We start from the raw sequence: 22,500 nt of genomic DNA on the forward strand, positions 1-22,500 counted from the left end.
TCTCTATATATCTCTCTCTCTCTCGTCCTCATGCACACGCACACGCGCGTGCATGAGAAGGAGGCCCCAACACGTCCGCAGCAGCAGCAGCCTGATAATAACGGAACTGATCGGGCTGGTTTATTTTATTTTTATTCTCGTCTCGCGCTCACGAAGCGGAACAGTTTTCTGAAAAGTGAGAAACAGCTGAGACGAGAGCGTGAAATAGTTCATGGATTAGATGAATATCATGGAGGCCCGCTGGTGATATTATAAATATATATAAATATATAAAAGAAAGGAGAAATAATATTTCCAAAATGAAACCATGCAGGTGTGTTTCTGCAGCAAACTGAGGGTCTGATGCACAATGTTGTTGCAGAGAGAAAAAAAACGTATTTATTTGCGATATTTGGTGACGAAATGATAATAAATAAAGATATAGATAATAAATGATAAACGTGTTTCTTTTTATTTTACTTTATGGCATTTTCCTTATTAAGATGAAATTAACACGTATTATTTGGAGCATGTTTTTAAGACGTTTAAGATGAATAATATATAATTATTCTGTCCACGCGTTCATTTGATCTAAAAAATGTTTTTGTTTAATTTTGTATTTATTTTTTAGATATATGTTTTATAGTTATTATTGTATTTTACAGGCCGATCATTTATTTCCTGAAAAAAAGCGCTTCACCAAATGTGTTCTCTTCCAGATGAAACAACCCGGGTCTAAGTCGTGGTGCCTTCAGGTGCAGGTGCACAAACGCCCCTCCGTGTATATTCACGGTGTGCCGTTAATCCCGGTGCTCTCCTGCAGACAGCGAGCCGCTCCTCGGCCCCCTAATGACGGATGATGAGTGTGTAGCATTGCTCAGTGAACTGGCCCCGGAGCCATTTGTCACGGCCTGTCCAAAAGCAAGCCAAGCATGGAAATGAATTTGCTCATTGACATAAAACACAGCGGCGGCCTGCTTCACATGCACCACGGTAACGGCCGCGTGACACGCGCACGAGCACGTATGCAGCAACAACTGCACACAAAAAGAATAAAAGAAGCACTTTCATTGAACTTCATCATGAAATAGTAGATGTTGTTGAATTAAATTGCATAAATGAACATCGGGCTCGTGCAGGTGACTCGCGAGGAACCCACCTTTGTAGTTTTAGAGAATACATCTTCGCGCTCTTCTCGTGGATCAGCTGAGATTTCTCCGAATTTGCAGCGTTATTATCCATTTAATCAGCCGGCAGTCAGTCGGTGTCCCGTCTGAGATTTAAAAAAAATAAAATAAAAAGAAGAAGTGAAGGGTTTTATTTGTATTTTTGAGGGGGGAGGGGGAGTAGCTGCAGGAGTTTGCCCGGGATGAGTCTTCAAGGTCCGGCTCCCAGATCTTCACTCGACGCGGAGGATTGAAGTCATGATCCGAGACCAGGTTTCAGGTTTCTCTGTGGAGCAGCGACACTTTCAGAACAAACGGGAGAATTCCTTCATTGCGGTCGGCGAGAGAGGAGGAGGAGGAGGAGGAGGAGGAGGAGGAAACCACATGCGGAGTTTTCTTCTTTCTGAGGGAGGTTTCGTGATTCGGTGGGAGTTTGTGTGTGTAGCCTCGAACACGGAGCTGTGCCTCGAACACGCTGCGGCTGCTCTCAGCGGACAGACACGAGCCTGACTGATGATCAGCCGAGCTGCGCGCGAGACCCCCGGTGGGCGCGAGCTATCAATATGACCGGAGATCGATTCATCCGCAGAAAATACAGAGAAATGTGTTTTCACAACAATCAGAAGAATCGATGTTTTGTGTTAAATGGGACTGTAAACATATTTATGAAACGTGTCAGTGATAAACTTCTGTTATTCATATAAATAAATATTTAATTCTTTTTTTTTACACACAATTTTACAGTGGCGTTGCTGATATTCAGGGCGGATTTCAAATTTGGATATTTTTACTTATAAAAGTATAAAAGCCGATTTATGCAACGTATTGATAAAAAAAGATAAATATATCATACGGGCTGAATTGGAGAACAATTAACCTGCTAATGATATTTAGGATGGTCAGAAAAATGTCTAAAAAATCTGTCTTTCAAAAAAAAGAGAAAAATAATTCTCAAACTAAAATCAGTATTATTGTTTATAGGTATAACTAGATATAGGCCTATGTCAGTTTAAAATAGACCGATTTATGACAATTACAAAAATCACAATATGCAGCCAAAAAAACTGAAAGGTGAGTAAGATCCATATAAACGATAAAAAAAAAATATCACGCATAAAAGTATGGAATGTTCCACGTCTTCATATTTGTGTTAAAAATAAAGCTTCATTTAGTTACGGATGTTCAATATAAAATGCAGTTTGAATTGTGGCTTTTAAAGACTGAGATGTAAACAAGTCAGCAGTTGGTTGTTGACTGAATGTATATGAAATATTAGATTATAAGATAGGTCTGGGTGAGACTATTTATGGGGGGTCTGGTGGTTCTCCTCCTGGACCTACACCAGGAGGACTCGAGACCGGTACCGTTGGAAAGCTCGTAACCGAAAATGGGTACACACTCGGATTGGAGTCGCTCGTTTTTTCATCTTTCACCAGGACAGTCTGTTGCATTCAGAGTCCGGTGGGACAAACATAAATTTGGTCAATCTTCATCATTTTTTTACTTGGTTTATGAAGTTGTTTTTGAGAAGTAAGGCCAAATAACTACTATACTCTTTGGTAACGTTAGCCTACTTGTCACTTCTCAACAACATCACAAAAACACCTAGCCCTTATTACGTGCTGAATGTTGATTAAATCGCCATATCGTGTTGTTATATGATAGAATTTTCATAATTAGCTGAAAAGAAACTATATGTGGTCCCTATTTAGACTTATTTTTTTTATTTTGGCATCCGTGTTAACACAATCAATTAGTGGATTTAAATTGTTCCACGGTTGTGGCAAACATGTTGTGAATAAAACGGTATCAACGTCACTACCATGACCTATTGCACATTGCCTGAGCTGCAACTCTACGTGACAGCACAGCTAAGACATTTTTTTTTATTTATTATTTTTATTTTACTATAATACACCCCACGTTTGTCAAAAGAAGCGTGAATTATGAGCGATCGTCATTTTTCCCGATTACCAAAAACACAACATCGGTGTACGCCTCCTGACGTCATGACGCTGCCTGTGTTTGGTTTCCGCGCCGCGCTGACAACAGTAGTAGCAGCCGACATGGCAACGGCCAGCAGCGAGTGTGATGTTAAACCGGACGAGCAGCCGACAGAGGAGGGCATGGAGGCGGACCGGTCCATGTCGAGGTCCGACAGGTAAACAATTAATACATTAATACATACATAAATACGTGAGAAGGTGAATGTCGGCACGAGCCAGAACAAAACGGCTCACGTTAGTTAGCTAGCTAGCAGCTAGCTTCCAGAGTCATACCCACGCATTGTGTTGGCGTGGCTGCGGCCAACAAAAGACATACAGGACGAAGATGAATTAAATTAAAGTACTATTAAAAAACAACTCCAGATGCTGTGTGGCGAAATCATAAATCGTTTTCTGTGTTTTACCTAGCTACATCGGCTAACTAGAGCTACCGTCCTCTGGCGTCTCTTACGGTCCCTTCTACTGTTTACGGAGCGCTTCACGCCAGACTTCTGTGACAAAATACGAAAAACAGACGTCACGTCGTTGTCAAGTGTTTATAATCGACGTGAACTTGCTTTGACGGCGTTTTACAGTCACCTGGTCTGTTCGGCACAGCTAAGCACGACCTGCATATAAGCTGCTTTGTGTGAATACTGTTCTAATGAAGAGAGGTGGTGGGTGATAACGGGGGGGGCACCGACGTGTTTTTCCTCCGTAGCACCGAGGTTGTGTGGAGGATCAGGTGTCTGACCGGATGCTCACCTGGTTGTGTGCAGGAGGATATCCTGCAGATGGGAACGGCAACATCTGCCCCTGCAGCTTATCTCTGAGTATTACGGTAGTACATTTCACACAGGGGTTATGCTGCATTTCTCACGTCCATAATCAAGCCTATTTAAAAACATTTAATAAAAGGTAAGCAGTGTACATTTTTGCTTGGATGAAGATTAAAGAAGCATCAAACCTGAACTCAACAAATAGCTGCTGAATTGTGGGTAAGAGTGAGAAACCTGTTAATGAAGGCACTGCACCTTTTTACTACAGACTTAGTCTAATAAACATATTATTAATATTTTTTAAAAATCAGTTGTTGAGTGTCAAAATGAAGCAGGAATACAGTGTTTACATTGAGGATCTATTATTGCAGCAACCTTTTTTTCATCAGAGATGTCACTAGTTATTAAGAAAGCATACCTTTTAGATAATTATTTCTTCAACAAGTCACGCAATTAAGTCGGTGACAAGCTTATATTTGCATCCCACTTTTTGACTTAATAAAGTTCCAACTATTACAGATGTCACTGAATGTGCCGGCCACATGATGACAGCCTTACTCATGTGAATGGTGGCCTCCTCCTTGTGCCTTGCTGTCTCCGGGGCAGCGGTGTGATTTCCTGGGGAGGGCTGGCAAGTGCCCCCTTCCTCCCCCTCAGCCACACCGACAGCAGAGACCTCACTGTGGGGAGAAGAGTTCAGAGAGAGACGCTGAAGAGCATCGACTCCCTCTCATCTCTCTGCAGGACAGCAGAACATCTGCAGCTTCACAAACGTCTAAAAATCAGAGACTCTAAATGATTACATTTGGGTGAATTAAAAAAAAAAAAGCCTCCTCTGCCCATTTATAGCCTCATATCTTTTGATTGGCTGTGTTTGATCAGAAAGGGCTTCTTTTATCTGTGAGACTTTGTGGAGCCTGCAGATACTACAGAACATTATAACTGCCTGAATACGGAGCAGCAGCACGCTGGCCAACTATGAGCTTAAAGGCATTTCTGACGGCAACAGGCAACTACAGTATAGAGAACTTAAACAGCTGACATGCAGGAAACGAGTCGCAGGGATTAAATCGGAGCAGCGTTTCGTTTTTAAATCACACTGCAGATAAATCTGTTGAACACCAGTGAGCGGAATAGAAACGTCTCTGATCTCCTCATATTGCCTTTCCCTCCAGCGGGAGTGGAGATGATTCTCTGGATGGCCTCCCCAACCGTGTCCCCCGGTGCCCTCTGACCCCGTCTTTATCGCCACGACAACGCACCACCAGCCAGTGCAAGACGGAGCCGCCGCTGCTGAGGACCAACAAGCGGACCATCTACACGGCCGGCAGACCGCCGTGGTACAACGTCACCGGGACCACGTTCAAGGAGGCCTTCGTCATCGGTGAGAGATCAGGCAAATGTTGTGAAATGAATCCCCCCCCCGACAGGGCGACATGATGTGTTCATGGACCGACGGAAAGTTGAAAATCATCTGATGATGATGTCCGTTTTACTGCTTCCTGCTGTGATAGATGGTGTCATTTTGGAAATATTTTAAATAAAACCAACTAGTGGGCTTTGGGAGTCAGAGGGTTATGAAATGCCATTGACATGACCTGTATCAAATTTGGAATATTGTGATATTTAGAATAATAAACATTGTGGAAGGGTCCAAAGGAGAAGCTTGAAGAAGAGGAGAGGTGGACAGATGAATGAACATCGGAGGCACGGAAGCGTCGTAGATATCAGAGGTTGCTTTCTATCTCTGGTTTTATTGCTAATAGAAAAGGCTGTTTTATTTGCTATAACAGGCCAGGCTTCACTGCTGGGTGACATTTATGCTGAATCTACAGGAACACATTAAATAGGATTTTTGTTTCCTTGCTTCATTTTTCAGGTCAGAACTCGTATTTCTGTGTTTCTGCTGTCGGTTGTCGTACACAGAAACGAGCAGCCTCTGCAGTGATTCTGCCTCGTGTCCCAGTCAGCAAACCCTGATCCGTCTTATCTGAGCAAAGGAAGTGCAACACGTCACCGAGAGTTGTTTATAACACAGAAGTGGCTCCGTAGGCTATTTCTGTTCCCGCGCACACACACACACACACACACACACACACACACACACACGCACCGACAAACAAACAGCCGCTGGCAGCGTGTGCGTCCGGTCTTTCACCTTCTCCTCCAGCCGGCGTGGAGCTCTGGCCCGGTTCCCGGGGTGGTTGCCCTGAAGGATGGCTGTCGTGGTCTGTAACTCAGGAGGTCGGGTGAGGCCGAGCGGGGCCCAGACTTAAACTGTCTATCCCTCCACGCCTGGTGGCCGCCGCACATCCGTTCTCCTCAGTGTCTCTGAACGGCCTGAAGGGAATATTAACATCCACCTGGACTCAATGATGAACTGATTAATATTCAGTCGTCAAAGGTGTGTGTGTGTGTGTGTGTGTGTGTGTGTGTGTGTGTGTGTGTGTGTGTGTGTGTGTGTGTGTGTGTGTGTGTGTGTGTGTGTGTGTGTGTGTGTGTGTGTGTGTGTGTGTGTGTGTGTGTGTGTGTGTGTGTGTGTGTGTGTGTGTGTGTGTGTGTGTGTGTGTGTGTGTGTGTGTGTGTGTGTGTGTGTGTGTGGCGACTGCAGTGCTGCAGCAGAAACGACGAGGGTGAAAGCTGCAGGTACATTTTTCTAAATGTAGAATCACTTTCTGCTATAAGAGCAGTCAGACAGGTGTGAAGGTTACCTGAGCTCCACTCACAACCTCTACTGACTAACCACACACACACACACACACACACACATTGACTAGCCCTGAAGGTGGTTTCTTATGTCTGAAAACCGATTTAACGTCTCGAGTCTCTGAGCCCAAACGAATATACAGCCGATATACATGTAAGGATGCATCCAAGAGGAAACCTGGAAAAAACACAAATAGTGTGAAATGGCAAAAGGACAAATCTAAGTTACAAAACTGGACTGAATCTAAGGTTGGCTTCGACTGTAAATCGCTGCTCGGCAGGTTTTGGCCCCAATCGTACACGGAGACACATCATAACAGGAGCAGCCGCTTTCAAAAACATGGATTCAATCAGACGTGGAGCTCTTCATCTGCTGCTGTAGGAGGAGGAGGAGGAGGAGGAGGAGGAGGTTTTGGCTTCACGACATACTGGAAAATATCTACGTTTTTGTAATTCAAAAACACTAATATGAACTTTTCAGGGGTTTAAAAAAAAACTAAAATTGTAAACCCAAGAAGATCTGAGCCGGTGTGTCTGCCTCCGATATGACCAGTGTGTGTCGTGGGTTAATTATGCCTCTTTGGACCTGCAGATCCAAGCTGTAACTGTTGTGTTCCTCCCCTGAAGGTCTGTGTGGAGGAAGTGCTTCTGGGAAAACCACCGTAGCCAATAAGATCATCGAAGCGCTGGACGTTCCCTGGGTGGTTCTGCTCTCCATGGACTCCTTCTACAAGGTACTCCAAGGAAACTCATTTACAGCACAAATAAAAGCTCGCAGCAGGTTCTTCAATCCATTCAGTCATATTTCAGATACATGCTCGGCCTGTTATGCCCTGGGGTTTACTCAGTACTTAATTAGCTTTTGATTTTATGACATCATCAGGTCTAAATATTCTTCTATTCTACTAAAAATCAACCTCTCTCTACCTCCACGTACATGATTAGTTGCTGATTGCTGCACCGATAAACGATTGAACACAGTAGTTCATATCAATTCGACCGCCGCTCCTCCGAGACGGGAGAGGTCGATGGTTTCACTGCAGAGTCCATCATGTCAGCATGTGGCTGTAGATCAGACCTGGTTGTTGTAGTCCGGACGCTGGCCAGTAAATCACAGCCTCACTCTGACGGGAGTTACGTTAAAACACACATCAATATGTGTGCCTTTAAAAAGCCATTCAGATGACATGAAACGATGGATCTTCTCTCCGTCTTTGTTCAGGTGTTGAATAAAGAAGAGCAGGAGCTCGCCGCCAAGAACGAGTATAACTTTGATCACCCCGACGCCTTCGACTTCGAGCTGCTGGTCACCGTCCTCCGCAAGCTGAAGAAAGGGAAGAGCATCAAAGTCCCGGTGTACGACTTCACGTCTCACTGCCGACGCAAAGAATGGGTAAGGAAGCTGAGGAACAACCAAAAAGACTTTAGCTTTTATTCTTAATTTTCATCATAGTTATAATAATACGTTTTATTTTTTATATTTTTTATTTTATTTTATTTATATATATATATATATATATATATATATATATATATATATATATATATATAAAAACCAAAAATGTATATAAATATTTATATATAATTATTATATATTATATATATTATATTTATATATATATAAATAAATGTATATGTATAAACAGTAAAAATGTTGTAGATTCAGTGTGTTAATCGGATCTGTATTGATGATATTAATGATGATGTCATCATAGTTAAAGAACTGAAACCTCCCACTTATCATGTATAATAGGGAGGATAATATCTTTTTTTTTTTTTGTACTTAACAGAATAAATGTACCATTGCGTTTCCAAATGACTGAGCCCCGTTAGTGTCCTGCTAATTATTAAGGATTTAGGGAGCGGGACTTGAACCCCAAACACACTGTGAGGAATCAATCCGGCGGTGGAGCCTGACAGCTCCTCTCTGTTCCTCTCAATGTAATTTCATGGCTGAAAGGCACGACACCGCCAGTGAAATGGCCTTTCACCAACTCTCCAAAATGTTCCTTTTCTAGTGGGTTGGAAACAATGAAGCCTCGGCCCCGAGGGTGGCTGGTGTCGGCTTTGAATGCACCGAGTGTTTTTCTCCTGGAGGATGAGTTTGTTCCTGGAGAACATGTTAGAGAACCACAATCTCCTCTCAGCACAGACCATCAATACACACTGTTTCTGTAGGACTCATCATCTGGTTTACATCACACACACACTCAGAATCACACACACACTCACAATCACACACTCACACACATTTACTCACAATCACACACACAGGCACGCACACACTCAGAATCTCACACACACTCAAAATCACACACACACACACTCAAAATCACACACACAGGCACGCACACACTCAGAATCACACACACACACACTCAGAATCACACACTCACACACATTTACTCACAATCACACACACAGGCACGCACACACTCAGAATCACACACACACTCAAAATCACACACACACACTCACATACATACACACACACACACACACATTTACTCACAATCACACACACAGGCACGCAGACACACACAATCACACACACACACACACTCACATACACACACACACACACACACATTTACTCACGCACACACACACACACACACAGGCACGCAGACACACACAGGCACGCACACACACACACTCACACAGGCGCACACACACACACTCACAGGCGCACGCACACACACACACACAGGCACGCACACACTCACAATCACACACAGGCACGCACACACACAATCACACACACTCACACTCACACATACATACACACACACAAACTCGCCTGGAGTCTCTGTTTCCTCTCTCTCTCTCTCTCTCTCTCTCTCTCTCTCTCCCCCTCCCCTCCCTCTGTACCCCCCCCCCCCCCTCTCTCTGTACCCCCCCCCCCCCCCCCTCTCTCTCTCTCTCTCTCTGTGAAATAGAAATCAATACTCGAGTGTCCACTCCATTGACTCCAGCATGGAGCCGGTCAGGGAAGGTAATAGGATTGTGACATACTCACCACCGTTTTGTCATTTTCATTGAGATGGTGATTAATCTCTTTCTCTCTCTCACACACACACACACACACACACACACACACACACACAGTAGTGTAGTACAGCAGGTTCCTGACGAGGTTAATCCGATAACGATGAAGAACGGTGAACATGTGTCGAGGTCGTGTGTCTGAAGATGAACTGATATATCTGGAATGTTTCTGCTTTGATTTATCAAAGGTACACTTATTTATTCTTAAAGCGATCCTCGTGTCGTCATGATGTCAACAAATGAATCAAACAGGTCCTTCTTGTCCAGCTTTACCATGTTGTTTGTTTTGTCCTTGTGAGTCAGCTGACCGTTTATGCCCGGCTTTAAAATATGCCTTGTGTTATTATATCTAGATATGATTTAACCTGATTACATTCAGACCTGGTGTCGATGCACATTAATACCATCATCATGATGAGGATGATGATGATGTCGCTTCCATGTTATTATGCAGCCCCTTAGCGGGGTAATTACTTTTAATTTAACACTAAAACAGGCGATCTAAGACTCTCCGGCTGCATTAATCTCGTATTCTCTTTGGCTTAACGACTTCTTGTCTGCGTGGAAGAAGGGTCATAGATGTTGACCTCCCATCTTTTACTTTGGGCTTGGTGGCCTGTGTGGACGACTGAAGGAGCCGTTAACGACTGTAGAAATGGGAATATGAGGAAAGTGAACCAATGCTTTCATTTGTCTCAACAGAAAACTGTGTACGGGGCCAACGTCGTCATCTTCGAGGGCATCCTGGCGTTCGCCAATAAGGAGCTGCTGAAGGTAAGAAACACGTATTTTTAACCCCTGAAGTGTTTCTACCCTAATAATTCAAACCCAGTCATTCTGAACCCAAGCGTTTCCTCCATGGTAGACCTGATTAATGGATCTGTCGGGAGCGACCAGCAGGTTGATGGACGTTAAACTGAATCTGATTTATCAGTGAAGACATATTTCATATGTACATGTTATTAAATAATCAGTCAGTGTTCCAGTCTGAATCAGCTGACATTGTATTTTTAATTTAATTACTATTTAATGGTATTGTAAAGTGAAATTACTATTTGATGCTTGGACTTGATGGAGTGTGTACTGTAGTAGTAGTGTAGTGTGTACTGTAGTAGTAGTGTAGTGTGTACTGTCGCAAATGTTCACACTCGTGGTTGTGTTTGGTGAAGTAGGAGTGTCAAGATGTCCATTCAAAATGTATCTAAATCAGCGTTCGATTTTGACCTTCAACGTCCAAAGTAGGATCAGCGATTCTTCATTTCTTTATGTATTTATTTATTTATATATACATATGTATTTATATATATATATATATATATATATATATATATACACACATATATAAATATATATATATATATATATATATATATATATATATATATATATATATATATATATATATATATATATATATATATACACATATATATATATATATATATATATATATATATACATACACATATACACATATATATATATATATGTATGTATATATATATATACATATACACATATTGAGTGTGTGTGGTTGTGTGTGTGTGTGTGTGTGTGGTTGAGTGTGTGTGTGGTTAAGTGTGTGTGTGTGGTTGTGTGTGGTTGCGTGTGTGGTTGAGTGTGTGTGTGTGTGTGTGGTTGAGTGTGTGTGTGTGTGTGTGTGTGTGTGTGTGTGTGTGTGTGTGTGTGTGTGTGTGTGTGTGTGTGTGTGTGTGTGTGTGTGTGTGTGTGTGTGTGTGTGTGTGTGTGTGTGTGTGTGTGGTTAAGTGTGTGTGTGTGGTTGTGTGTGGTTGCGTGTGTGGTTGAGTGTGTGTGTGTGTGTGTGTGTGTGTGTGTGTGTGTGTGTGTGTGTGTGTGTGTGTGTGTGGTTGTCTGGTCCATGGTGATAAGGACTCTCCCCCTGAGATCAGCTGTGTAGTTGATTATCCTCTGATCCGGTTCAAACAGCCGGTTTCCACGGTGATTAATTGTCTTCTGTGTCCGTTGTAATTAAAGTGAAGCTGTGAAACCTGAGAGATGCTGCGTAGGCACACACACACACACACAACCACACACACACACACACACACACACACACACAAGGTGGCGTACTGCTTAAACCCCCCATGATTACAAACACCAATATTGAGCCTACCCGCAGTGCGTATACCCATCGGCATTCTGGGAAATTGTAATTTCCACATATTTTCACATAGAAATGCAGATATAGAAGATGAAGCTCATATTAATCAGAGACTTCTCTCCCTTACTGCCAGCTGCTGGACATGAAGGTGTTCGTGGACACGGATTCTGACATCCGCCTGATACGGAGGCTGAAGAGGGACATTTCACATCGGGGGCGGGACATCGGCGGCATCATCAAACAGTACAACAAGTTTGTGAAGCCGGCGTTCGAGCAGTACATCGAACCCACGGTGCAGTCGGCCGACATCGTGGTGCCCAGAGGTCAGTGGAGATCTGGTTCATCCAATAGAGATGAAGGTGGGGTCACGATCCAGGCTCGTCTTCTTCCTGTTAGCTTTGAAGACCGTTTCACAAGTTAGTGAACAACCGAACCGACATTTACAAAAACGACATCGTGTCAAAGGATGATGCTTAGTTTTATACTCAGGTCCCAATAAGCCCAAACAGCAAAGAGAAATTAAATGCAGACCAAAAAAGAGCTCCGGTCTTAGGAGGTTAATCCTGTTGTTTCCTCCTAAACAATGAGCAACAAGTTGCCTCCTAAGTTTCCATATTTCCATATCCGTGTTCAGTTGGAATGATTGTGAATTCTCATCTCCAACTTGTTTACAGGCGGAGAAAACTTCGTAGCTCTGGACTTGATCGTCCAACACGTTCACAGTCAGCTGGAGAAGGTAGTGTTCCCTTTTTGTCTGTTTGTCGTTCCATGAAGAAAGACTTAGCCGACTCAGCAGAACATCGGGGGTTTATCTGGCGTGTTTTCTTCTTCTTGTGCTGATAAGAGAATCACAATTTACTGTGTTGCTTTAGGTTGCTCAGCCTGTTGGCCTCAATTTAAATCTTGAGGGATCATTTACAACACGTAAACACACGCACACACACACACACACACACACACACACACACACACACCAAAAGAAAACGAATCAAGGGAAAACTAACAACCTGCAGGACTTCCAGCGTTAGCCAGAAGGGATTTGTTTCAGGGTTCTGAGTGGCGTTTAAAGCACATTTTGATGATTAAAACCACTAAAGCCAAGAGATTTCCTTTCCCAATGAGTGAACGATGGATTTCTGTAACGTCAGCCTCAGCTGTACGTCGTTCTGTGCTCTTCAGTAAATGACGGCATGCTAACGTGCTAACAGCCGTTAGCATGATCATTGAATGACAATATGGTTAATTAATTAATTAATCGATCTCCCCGGCCTCCATTCATATTTTAAGGGGATGTCATCAATACTAGATTTTGTCAAACATTTCTTTGGATGTAAATGTTTGTGTGTGTTTATGTTCTGCAGGTGTTCTTACCTCGTGTTTTTGTGTTTTTGTTTCTTCTGTTTGTGCACGACTCCTCTGGCTGAATGCTGTGTAACCATTCCAGCGTGAAATCACTGTGAGGTATGACTGTTGCTTGATTTTTAATTATTACCACATCTCTTATTCATTTGTTTCCCTTCCTGCTTTCAGACAAACTGTCTTTGTTTTTTTGACCGATGAACGAACAAATCGATCCCTCTGGTTAAACTCTGAGTGATCTGGCAGCGATTGATCATCTCTGAACTTAAAATCTATCATTCAACATGTTTCTGCAGTCGTCCTAACGTTCGTAGCTCCGAACTTTTCTTAAAAAAATCTCCTCGTTTAAGGAATGCACATTAAATATTGTGTAATACTGCCCTCTACTGGGCACACGAGCACATCAACGCCTGAATAGAAGCTGATCTTTCTGTGTGAAATGCTTAGAAAGAACAGAAACTTAAATAAGACAGACCTGATCCTCCTGAAGGAGTTCAGAGTTGCTCAGCAGTGATGTGGTGGATCCTTTACTGCTCTAATACTCTTCTTTCTCCTTCTTTTCTTCTCTTTTTGTGTATATTTCCTCCCTGTATTCTTCTCTGTCTCTCTCTTCTCCCGCCAACTTTCCATCTCTTCATCTCATCCAATGAATTTCTCTTCAGAGGAAGCTCCGCTGGGATATGTGAGGCTCGCCGTGTGCATCCTCTTAATGCTGTTTTCATAGTTGTGATGCGCTCAATGAGCTCAAATCAACTGCATATTAAACCACCGACTGAATGCTTTGTAGAGAAGCCAACATGCTTGCTTTGATGCGTTTCATGACGAGTTCTCCAGGAAAGCCTTACATTTAATGGGACTTGAAGCAGAAGCATGCTTTATTTCTTGCAGTGTAGGGATGCAGCATGCAGCAAACACATTTCAGCTGCAGGAATAGATTCTTCAGCTTTCATCATCTCCGTAACGCTGCTCAGCATGTGTTCAAAGTGTATTTTTTACATTTCTTTATTGGAAAAACACATTCAAATGATGGAGGTGATGTTTTGTTGCAGGGATCTGTTCCAAACAAAAGTCTGTAGAGTATGATGTGTCGGCCCGGACATCTCTGCAGCACAACGACGTGTCAATGAGATTAGATTAAATTTATGAACACATCGGATTCTTTCATTTAGTTTCCTTATGGATCGCTGCTGCACGTCACTCACACACATCCATGTTTGATTCCCAGATCGGCTCTGGCCTCGGCCCACCAGGGTCAGCCGTTACCCACAACCCTCAGCGTGATGGAGCGCACGCCACAGGTCCGCGGCATGCACACCATCATCAGGTCAGATCACACACTCCTCACACACAGGCATCTCGCCATGTCGTCTTCAAACAGCTGTGAAGTCGGAGAGGAAAGTGATTTTGTGTGGTTGAGAGGCGGACGTGGAAGCGGAGGGTTGACATGGAATGAGGTGGAGACATCCTGACCTTCACCCTCTACGCTCTTCTTACCAATAATCTGCTTGAATCATCTGTGTTTGTGCAGGAACAAGGAGACGAACAGAGACGAGTTTATCTTCTACTCCAAGAGATTAATGAGGCTTCTGATCGAGCACGCCCTCTCCTTCCTGCCTCTCAAGGTCAGTGTTTGGTGTCTGTGTGGAGATGACATGATATGTGCGGCAAATATTGTGTTTTTAAAGGAGCAGGCGAAGTCTGTAACTTCTTTGTTTCCTCTCCAGCCAGTATCCGTGGAAACGCCTCAGGGTGGCACCTACACCGGCAAGAGGCTGAGCGGTAAACGAGTAAGAGTCTGCTTTTCTGCTGCTTCTGTAGAGCTACGACGGCTAACGGCGCCCCCAACACTGAGAAATGTGTGTTTGTCCGGTAGATCACGGGCGTCTCCATCCTGAGAGCCGGGGAGACGATGGAGCAGGCTCTGATGGCCGTCTGCAAAGACATCAGACTGGGAAAGATCCTGATCCAGACCAACCACGACACCGGAGAACCCGAGGTCGGTGACTCTGCTGTCATTTGTCACATGTCACATGTCTGCAGGTTTGTAACGCTGCGTCTCATCTGCTTCCTCCAGCTCCACTACCTGCGTCTGCCCAAAGACATCAGCGAGGACTACGTGATCCTGATGGACAGCACCGTGTCCACCGGAGCTGCTGCCCTCATGGCCGTCAGGGTGCTGCTGGTCGGTCTGCTAAAAACGACGCTTATCCATGTTCATGTCGAGAGAGGGCGGCGATATTCAGAGGAAAAACGTGCACATTTTAGAGGAAAAACGTGCACATTTTAGAGGAAAAACTTGCACATTTTAGAGGGAAAACGTGCACATTTTAGAGGAAAATTGTGCAAATTTATGAGATTAGAAAGTCGCAAATTTAAGAGACAAAGTCGCAAATTTATGTGAAAAAAATGCAAATTTACGAGATTAAGTAGCGAATTTGTGAGACAAAGTAACACATTTGCTTAAAAAAAGTAGCAAATTTACAAGAAAAACATCTAGCAAATTTATGAGACAAAGTCGCAAATTTACGCGAAAAAAATGCAAATTTACGAGATTATTAAGTAGCGAATTTGTGAGACACAGTAACACATTTATTAGAAAAAAGTAGCAAATTTACGATAATTTACATTGTATAGCATGATATCGGCTATATGTAGGTAAAGAACGGTGAATAATGAAGCGGGTCGGTCTTTGATATGGATCCTGTCTCCGCCTCTGAAGGACCACGACGTGGCCGAGGACAAGATCTTCCTGCTGTCGCTGCTGATGGCGGAGATGGGGGTCCACTCGGTGGCCTACGCCTTCCCTAAAGTCCGCATCATCACCACCGCTGTGGACAAGGAGGTCAACGACCAGTTCCACATCATACCGGGCATCGGTGAGCCAGATATACAAATATATACAAATATACTTCTTCTGTGGTGTTTTTGACAGGAAGTGTGTAAAAGAAAAATACCAAAAACGTTATTGTAAATCAGCTGCTCTAGATCTAAGGATCTCTACTTTGTTATCACGATATTAATATAATATTGACGTATCGCTCTCATCCCGACTTGATAACAATAATAACTAATAAAGTTGTTTGAATTGAATGAAATTAACTTCTTCTGCAGGTAATTTTGGAGACCGGTACTTCGGCACCGACGCTCCGTCTGACTGGTGTGAAAGTGACGAGGGGATGGACTTCTGAAGGAAACGACGATGAAGAGGCTCGCCTTCATCACCTCCAGGCTTCGACCTGCTCCATCTACGGCCAGACGGGGGCGCTGTAACAAACGGCAGAGCTGATGGAGGTTTAGGTCGGTGGAGATTTCTCTCATTGGTGCCAGACAGGATTCAGTCCAGACCCCGGTCCAGTCTCCGGACCGTTTAACGGGGTCACGACCCCTTTTCACCCAGATGGAATTATTCCACCGTGATCTTAATAAAAGAGAAGCTTCGGGTTTGTTTCACACATGTCCGCCGGTTTTTACTGGAAGAGTTTCTTCCAGTATTTTTGCACAGTGAGTCTCTTTGCTTTCAGATGTTTAAATAAATGTAAATAAATCCTCGTTAGACGTTTGCTGCTCGGCTTATGCTCTGTTTTAATCCCAGCGTCTGACAGCAGACAGCATGTGCTTCATAGAGTGACCATAAAGACGCAAGCAGGGAAACGACGTCTCCATGACAACGTCTCCAAAGTGAGAGATGTAGTCCATCATGTTGACTTAGTGGTGAACTGTGATTCTAGCTGGAAGCCTTCTGTCAGATTATTAGTGTTTTCAGCGATCTGTACTGTAAAACGGCGTCTCAGGCAACTTTCACTGAAGGGAACGACAGGATTTATACTTGAACAAGAAATCTGACTGAGATGAAGGAATGCCTTCAAATATTGTTGTTGTATTTGTCTTCATCGCTTAGTGTTTTTTATTCTCATTTGTTACCATGACAAACACTTTGTCCTTTTCAAGTTAAACACAAAAGTCAAAAACAGTATTTCTGGATGTTATACAGAGACTCGTTGAGGTGACTTTGCTTTGCAGCTACTTTTTTTTAAAACATCATTATTTATTTGTTCATATTGTTTGCAGAAATTCTACTCCTTCATTTGTCGCAGCTGTCTAATATTTAATAAGCAATATATTGTTGTTTGTAATGTTTCTTATACTGAGGTTCTGCAGACAACACTCGTCGTTTAACACCAGGTTAAAACTAAAAAAAGCCGAAAACTTTTGGATTGTTTGCCAAATTCCGAAAAATCTGAGGAATCAAACGATGATGAAAGTGTAGTTTTTAACCAGTTAAGATGCAAGAAAACCAGTGTTTGTAGACCAGAAAACCCCACAAAAAGCTGCTGCTGTTAAAGTTGAGTTTGAGTATTTAGCTTCATATAAATATATAATATGAGACGACTGAACTGATCCAACTCTATTTCATGTGTTTATAACTTTAATGTTGATGCTAATTTGAATGATTTTTTATAAATCTATAATAATTTGAGTTGACTTATATTTTGTAATGATTTTAATTTGTAAAACAACTAGTAACTAATGTTATCAAACAAATAAAAGTAATATTAGCTTCCAAAATGTTTTAGAGTAGAAGTATAAAATACTCTGTTATCAGTGCCGTCCGCCTGTAACACTAATGTGCATTAATTCTGTTTATGTTTATGTCCAGATGAAATCGACAGCACTTTTCAACTTTAATTACTTGAAAGAAGGTTGTCCGTCATTTTGATGTGAACTGCATGACACAACCGTTACATGTTAATGTGGAAGCTGGTTACCTCACATTAAGGGATTCACATGGGAACGCTTTGCTAAAGAATGTACAGACTGATGTTTTTATTTGTCCCAGCATGCAAAGCTGTGACTGTCACGAAGTCGGGTCGACCACCAGTGATGTCACCAGGTGCACCCGCGTTTGGCAAAGTGTACATAGTCTTTGTTAGAATAATCTGTTTTGTTAATATTTCTTCACCTGTACAGAATAAAAAAATCAACTTGAACTAACTTGTGTTTATGGTTTTTATTATTATTGTAGAGGTATACCACAATCAAAACGCCATAAAACAGTGTATCCAAGAAAGTCCAGTAAAGTGGCAAAAAGTCATTCTATACTAAAACTATATTTCCCTGGCTTTTTTTTTTTTTTTTTTTGTACAACAAATATATACAAATAAATTATTTTTGACATGCAATACTATGCACAACTTTTATAACTTTTTTTAGACATGACTTTCTTTTTACTTTTTTCAACAAAAATATACTATGACTTTTTTGGGACCTTTCAATATAGCATTTAAAAAAAGTCAGTTTATTTTTGTTTAAAAAAGGCATAGTATGTTGAAAAAAGTAAAAAAAAAATCATAGTATAGTATGGCGAAAAAAATCATAAGTCAGTATAGGATGCCGAAAAAGGTAGAAAGAAGAAAAAATAAGGTCATAGTATTTTTGTCGTAAAAAGTAAAAAAAAGTCAGTATATATATTTGTCGTAAAAAGTAAAAAAAAAAAAATCAATACATTTTTGTTGTAAAAAGTAAAAAAAAAAAAAAATCAGTATATTTTTGTAGAAAGAAAAAAGTAAAAGTAAGTAAAAAAAAAAAGAAAAAGTCAGTATATTTTTGTCGTAAAAACTAAAAAAAAAGAGAAAAAGTCAGTATATTTGTCGTAAAAACAAAAAAAGAGAAAAAGTCAGTATATTTGTCGTAAAATAAAAAAAAAGAAGAGAAAAAGTCGGTATATTTTTGTCGTAAAAACAAAAAAGAGAGAGAAAAAGTCGGTATATTTGTGTCGTAAAAACCAAAAAAAAAGAGAAAAAGTCGGTATATTTTTGTCGTAAAAACAAAAAAAAAGAGTCAGTATATTTTTGTCGTAAAAACTAAAAAAAAGGAGAAAAAGTCGGTATATTTTTGTCGTAAGAACAAAAAAAAAAAGAGAAAAAGTCAGTATATTTTTGTTGTAAAAACAAAAAAAAAGAGAAAAAGTCAGTATATTTTTGTCGGGAAAAGTAAAAACAAAAAGTCTGAGAATGTTTTTTTCTTACTGGCATGGTTCGGTGCTCTGTGAGCTGCTTCTGGTCGGGTTCTCCAGCTGATAGACCAGCATCTTCTGGAGGACAGAAGAAACACATTACATTCACACAAACAGAATGAATCTCTTCACGTGAATGTTGTAGTTTTTCAGGCCTCCTCACCTCGATGTCCTCGTCTCCGTTGTACGCCTCAAAGAAGTCGTGGAGTTGTACGTATTCAAAGAGGAAGTCGTGAACAGATTCAGAATGATCTTTTTTTTATACAAAATATGTTTTCTGGCAAAATCATACAGAGTGCATGTGTGTAAACTAACGTGTTAGCGACAGTGACGACATCAAACATACAGCAGACGGTAACACATCTCCTTAACGGACGCTTAAAACCTCGTTAATATTCACTGAAGGAAGTCAAAACGTTACATTTGAAAACTTTAAATTCAATTATTTGTTCAACATGTTTAGCCAGGATGAGCAAACACAATCTATTTTTTAATTAAAATGCCTAAGAAATTATTAATTTCTTGCTTTATCAAATGTAATCAATTTAAAAAATATATAATATTTAAACACAGTAGAAGTATTTACAGCTATTCTATAGGCAGTAATCATACCATGTAGCAAAATCAACTATTAATACAGATAAAAAAAGAAATAAAACCTTCAGGGTTTATATCCAGTGTCAGCTACATTCTCATAAATAAGCAGTAGGTCGTTCCTCTAACGTCACAGGTTTGATCCCGGCATGCTTATCATCCTGTGATCCCCTCAAACAACGGCATGTTAGATCTTCACACGTTTACATTTATATCTACAACACACACTGAAGGAGAGCTGCCCTCATTTCTAAACAACTATGTACACATCCCAACATACCGGCACAGGGTTACCATGACAACGGGCTGATTTTTAGCTTTTCAGCTGCTGAGTTCAGTCATCCACTCCGTGTGGTAGTTCAGGATCGTGTTTGGTGGATCCGGGTCGTATAAAACCCGTCAGCAGTCGTCCCGGCGGTCCGTCCTCAGCATGCGCAGCTCGTCCTCCAGGTACGTGATCCGCTCCATCAGGGCGGCCCGGTCCGCCTGCGCCCTCTGGTCGGCCTGCCAGCGAGCCTCCTGCACCTTCCTCTCGTACCAGCGCTCCATCTGCGTGGACACCGCCTCGAAGAAGTGCTGGGTCACCTCCAGGGCGTGCATGTTGTCCCTCTCCTGAGCAAAAGAGGGCTCCCCGGGCGGGTCTCCAAAGACCTCCAGAGTCCTGACTCCTGACGCGGGCCCTCTGGACTTAGTCCTGCTGCTCTGGGAATGCCTCTTGTGTTGTTTCCCCCGGTCCCGCCCTCGCCCCCCGCCGCCGGAGCGGCGCTCCGTGGCTGGAGATAGGCTGCTGGCTCTGCAAGTCCCGCCCCCCCTGGCCCCGTACTCCACCGCGTCCTGCGGGTCCGGGTCCTGGTTCTTCATCCTCTGGGGGTCGGGACGCTCCTTGGGTCGAACCACGGCGACGGGTGACAGCGGACTCTTGGCTTCGGCAGCGTGAGCCTTCTCACCATCTGAAATGTGGAGGAGATTCAGAGTCAGTCTTCAGGCTGAGCATCAAACCATCATGGACAGGACCACCAGAGGCAGACGGAGGGGGGAGTGTCTGAAGGAAGACCTACTAAAGCATAAAGCATTGGTTTGATCCACAGGGACCCTCCTGGAAGCTTTCTGGTCTTTGAGTTCAGAAAGTGTAGCTTGTTATCTGAGAGGTTTTCAATGTCCTCGGTGAGAGGAAGTATGTGTATCTATCTATCTATGTGTGTGTGTGTGTGTGTGTGTGTGTGTGTGTGTGTGTGTGTGATCAGGTGAGATGTTTGTTACCTGGTGAACTCTCCACGTGAACAACAAAGTAAGTGTTGGCCGATCCTCCCTCCGTCAGGCCGGCGTCCAGGAGGACGGGGCCGTCATGGAGCTCCAGGCTCCGGGATGCTCCTCCTGCTCCTCCTCCTCCTCCTGCTCCTCCTCCTCCCTGGCCGTCGGCAGCGTCCAGGCCCTCGGCGGAGGAGGAGCGGTGCAGCAGCAGCTTGGAGTCTCCGGTGAAGCGGAGGTCCATGTTCTGCAGCTTGGACAGACACCAGCTCTTCAGCTCGCTGACCAGCGACGCCTGCTTGAAGGCAGATGGACATGTTCTCTTTTATTGTAATTTAATAAATAATCACGTAGCGTTACTTTACTTCTGAATGTTACCGTGGAGAGACAGACGATGATGTCGCTCTACTGTACGAACTGTAAAAGTGTGTGTGTGTGTGAGTGTGTGTAATAGATCTCCACACTAACGTTAAAATAAATAATACAAAAACAGTTATATATATTAGAAGGATATATATCTGCAATAACTAAAATAAATATGAAACATTTGATATCCGCGTGATGAATGAAGATGAAGGAAAAGTCAACGTCGCAGTAACACACGGGCCTCCTGATTGGTTGATGGGTTGCTAGGGTTACCTGTCTCTTCTCGGCCTCCAGCCTCTCCTGCACGGCTCGCTGCTCGATCCTCTGCAGACACTCGGCCTTCTCGGCCGCCACGCGCTCCAGCGTCATCCTGTCGAGGGCTCGGATCTGACGACCGACACGGCTTCATTAAGACCTGTCTCACCTCCCGTCTTCCTCTCTGTGTTTAACGACGGACCAGCTTCTGTTGTTGTTCTGATCGCGGTGTGTGTTACGCTCCACTAACACACACATTACTTCATCGTGGACGAAATTTTGAGATTTACGTTTTAATCTGTCTACCTAAAGTTCAGAAGTGAATTTCACACTTGACACCATGACAAGCAGCTTCTTTGTCTTCTTATTATGGTATGAGACTAGATATCTAGATATATCGGATTTCATAATAAAACGATACAGTGCGAGCTGTTCTATTCATTTCCTTGACCCATTATATCCATATTAATGCTGATTATTCAGCCATAATATCATAAATACCGGAGGGTGACCGAGCGAAGGTGTTACCTGGTGTTTGTTCTTGCGGTCAAGCTGGCCCATCTTGCTGTTCATCAGGTCTTGGACGGTGTGGATCTCCGTCTTCATCTCCTCCTTGGTGGCCTCCAGCTGGTTCTCCAGTTTACTGATGAGCGGCTCGCAGCGGCAGCCGTTCAGAGGAGCCTGCGACGACATCGCGGGAGAGCTGGTTAGGTCGCGGACGGACACGGAGAAGCACACGGAGGCCATGGACGGACACGGAGAAGCACACGAAGGCCATGGACGGACACAGAGAAGCACATGGAGGCCATGGACGGACAGGGAGAAGCACACGGAGGCCATGGACGGACACGGAGAAGCACACGGAGGCCATGGACGGACA

At 43.0% G+C, this 22,500-nt stretch overlaps 3 protein-coding genes across 11 annotated transcripts in view; 1 reads left to right on the forward strand and 2 right to left on the reverse strand.

The window, feature by feature from the left end:
• Positions 1-1,268, reverse strand: part of slc30a2 (solute carrier family 30 member 2) — a 9,111-nt gene extending 7,843 nt beyond the window's left edge. The window contains exon 1 of one of the 2 annotated variants that reach the window (XM_084030243.1): positions 1,139-1,268. In XM_084030243.1, coding sequence (XP_083886369.1) covers positions 1,139-1,221 — 83 coding nt within the window. In that variant the 5' untranslated portion in view covers positions 1,222-1,268. Of the gene's footprint in view, positions 1-679; positions 821-1,138 lie in introns of those variants that run through there. The other variant, XM_084030244.1, reaches the window with a different exon arrangement.
• Positions 1,269-3,179: 1,911 nt separating this feature from the next.
• Positions 3,180-17,997, forward strand: LOC311027013 (uridine-cytidine kinase-like 1). Of its 3 annotated transcripts, none has more exons than XM_084030767.1 (15): positions 3,183-3,306; positions 5,085-5,293; positions 7,243-7,349; positions 7,838-8,008; positions 10,366-10,437; positions 11,919-12,108; positions 12,460-12,521; positions 13,230-13,246; positions 14,370-14,468; positions 14,673-14,766; positions 14,869-14,931; positions 15,018-15,140; positions 15,219-15,326; positions 15,864-16,020; positions 16,256-17,997. In XM_084030767.1, exons 1-15 carry the CDS (start codon positions 3,212-3,214, stop codon positions 16,330-16,332), a joined length of 1,644 nt encoding a protein of 547 aa, XP_083886893.1. In that variant the 5' UTR covers positions 3,183-3,211; the 3' UTR covers positions 16,333-17,997. The 3 variants fall into 3 exon arrangements, with proteins under 3 accessions (XP_083886894.1, XP_083886893.1, XP_083886892.1); XM_084030766.1 differs by lacking the exon at positions 13,230-13,246 and adding an exon at positions 13,807-13,826; XM_084030768.1 differs by lacking the exons at positions 5,085-5,293; positions 13,230-13,246 and adding an exon at positions 13,807-13,826 and having other exon boundaries at positions 3,180-3,306.
• Positions 17,998-18,979: 982 nt separating this feature from the next.
• ankrd6b (ankyrin repeat domain 6b) overlaps positions 18,980-22,500 on the reverse strand; it is a 29,357-nt gene continuing 25,836 nt past the window's right edge. For 2 of the 6 annotated variants that reach the window (XM_084030915.1, XM_084030914.1), the window contains exons 13-16: positions 22,149-22,301; positions 21,639-21,752; positions 21,012-21,297; positions 18,992-20,701 (exon numbers count right to left, since the gene is read on the reverse strand). In XM_084030915.1, coding sequence (XP_083887041.1) covers positions 20,151-20,701; positions 21,012-21,297; positions 21,639-21,752; positions 22,149-22,301 — 1,104 coding nt within the window. In that variant the 3' untranslated portion in view covers positions 18,992-20,150. Of the gene's footprint in view, positions 20,702-21,011; positions 21,298-21,638; positions 21,753-22,148; positions 22,302-22,500 lie in introns of all 6 variants that reach the window. The other 4 variants (XM_084030916.1, XM_084030913.1, XM_084030912.1 and 1 more) reach the window with 4 other exon arrangements.

Source organism: Eutrigla gurnardus, assembly GCF_963514095.1.
Source record: "Eutrigla gurnardus genome assembly, chromosome: 16".
Classification (NCBI taxonomy): Eukaryota; Metazoa; Chordata; class Actinopteri; order Perciformes; family Triglidae; genus Eutrigla; species Eutrigla gurnardus.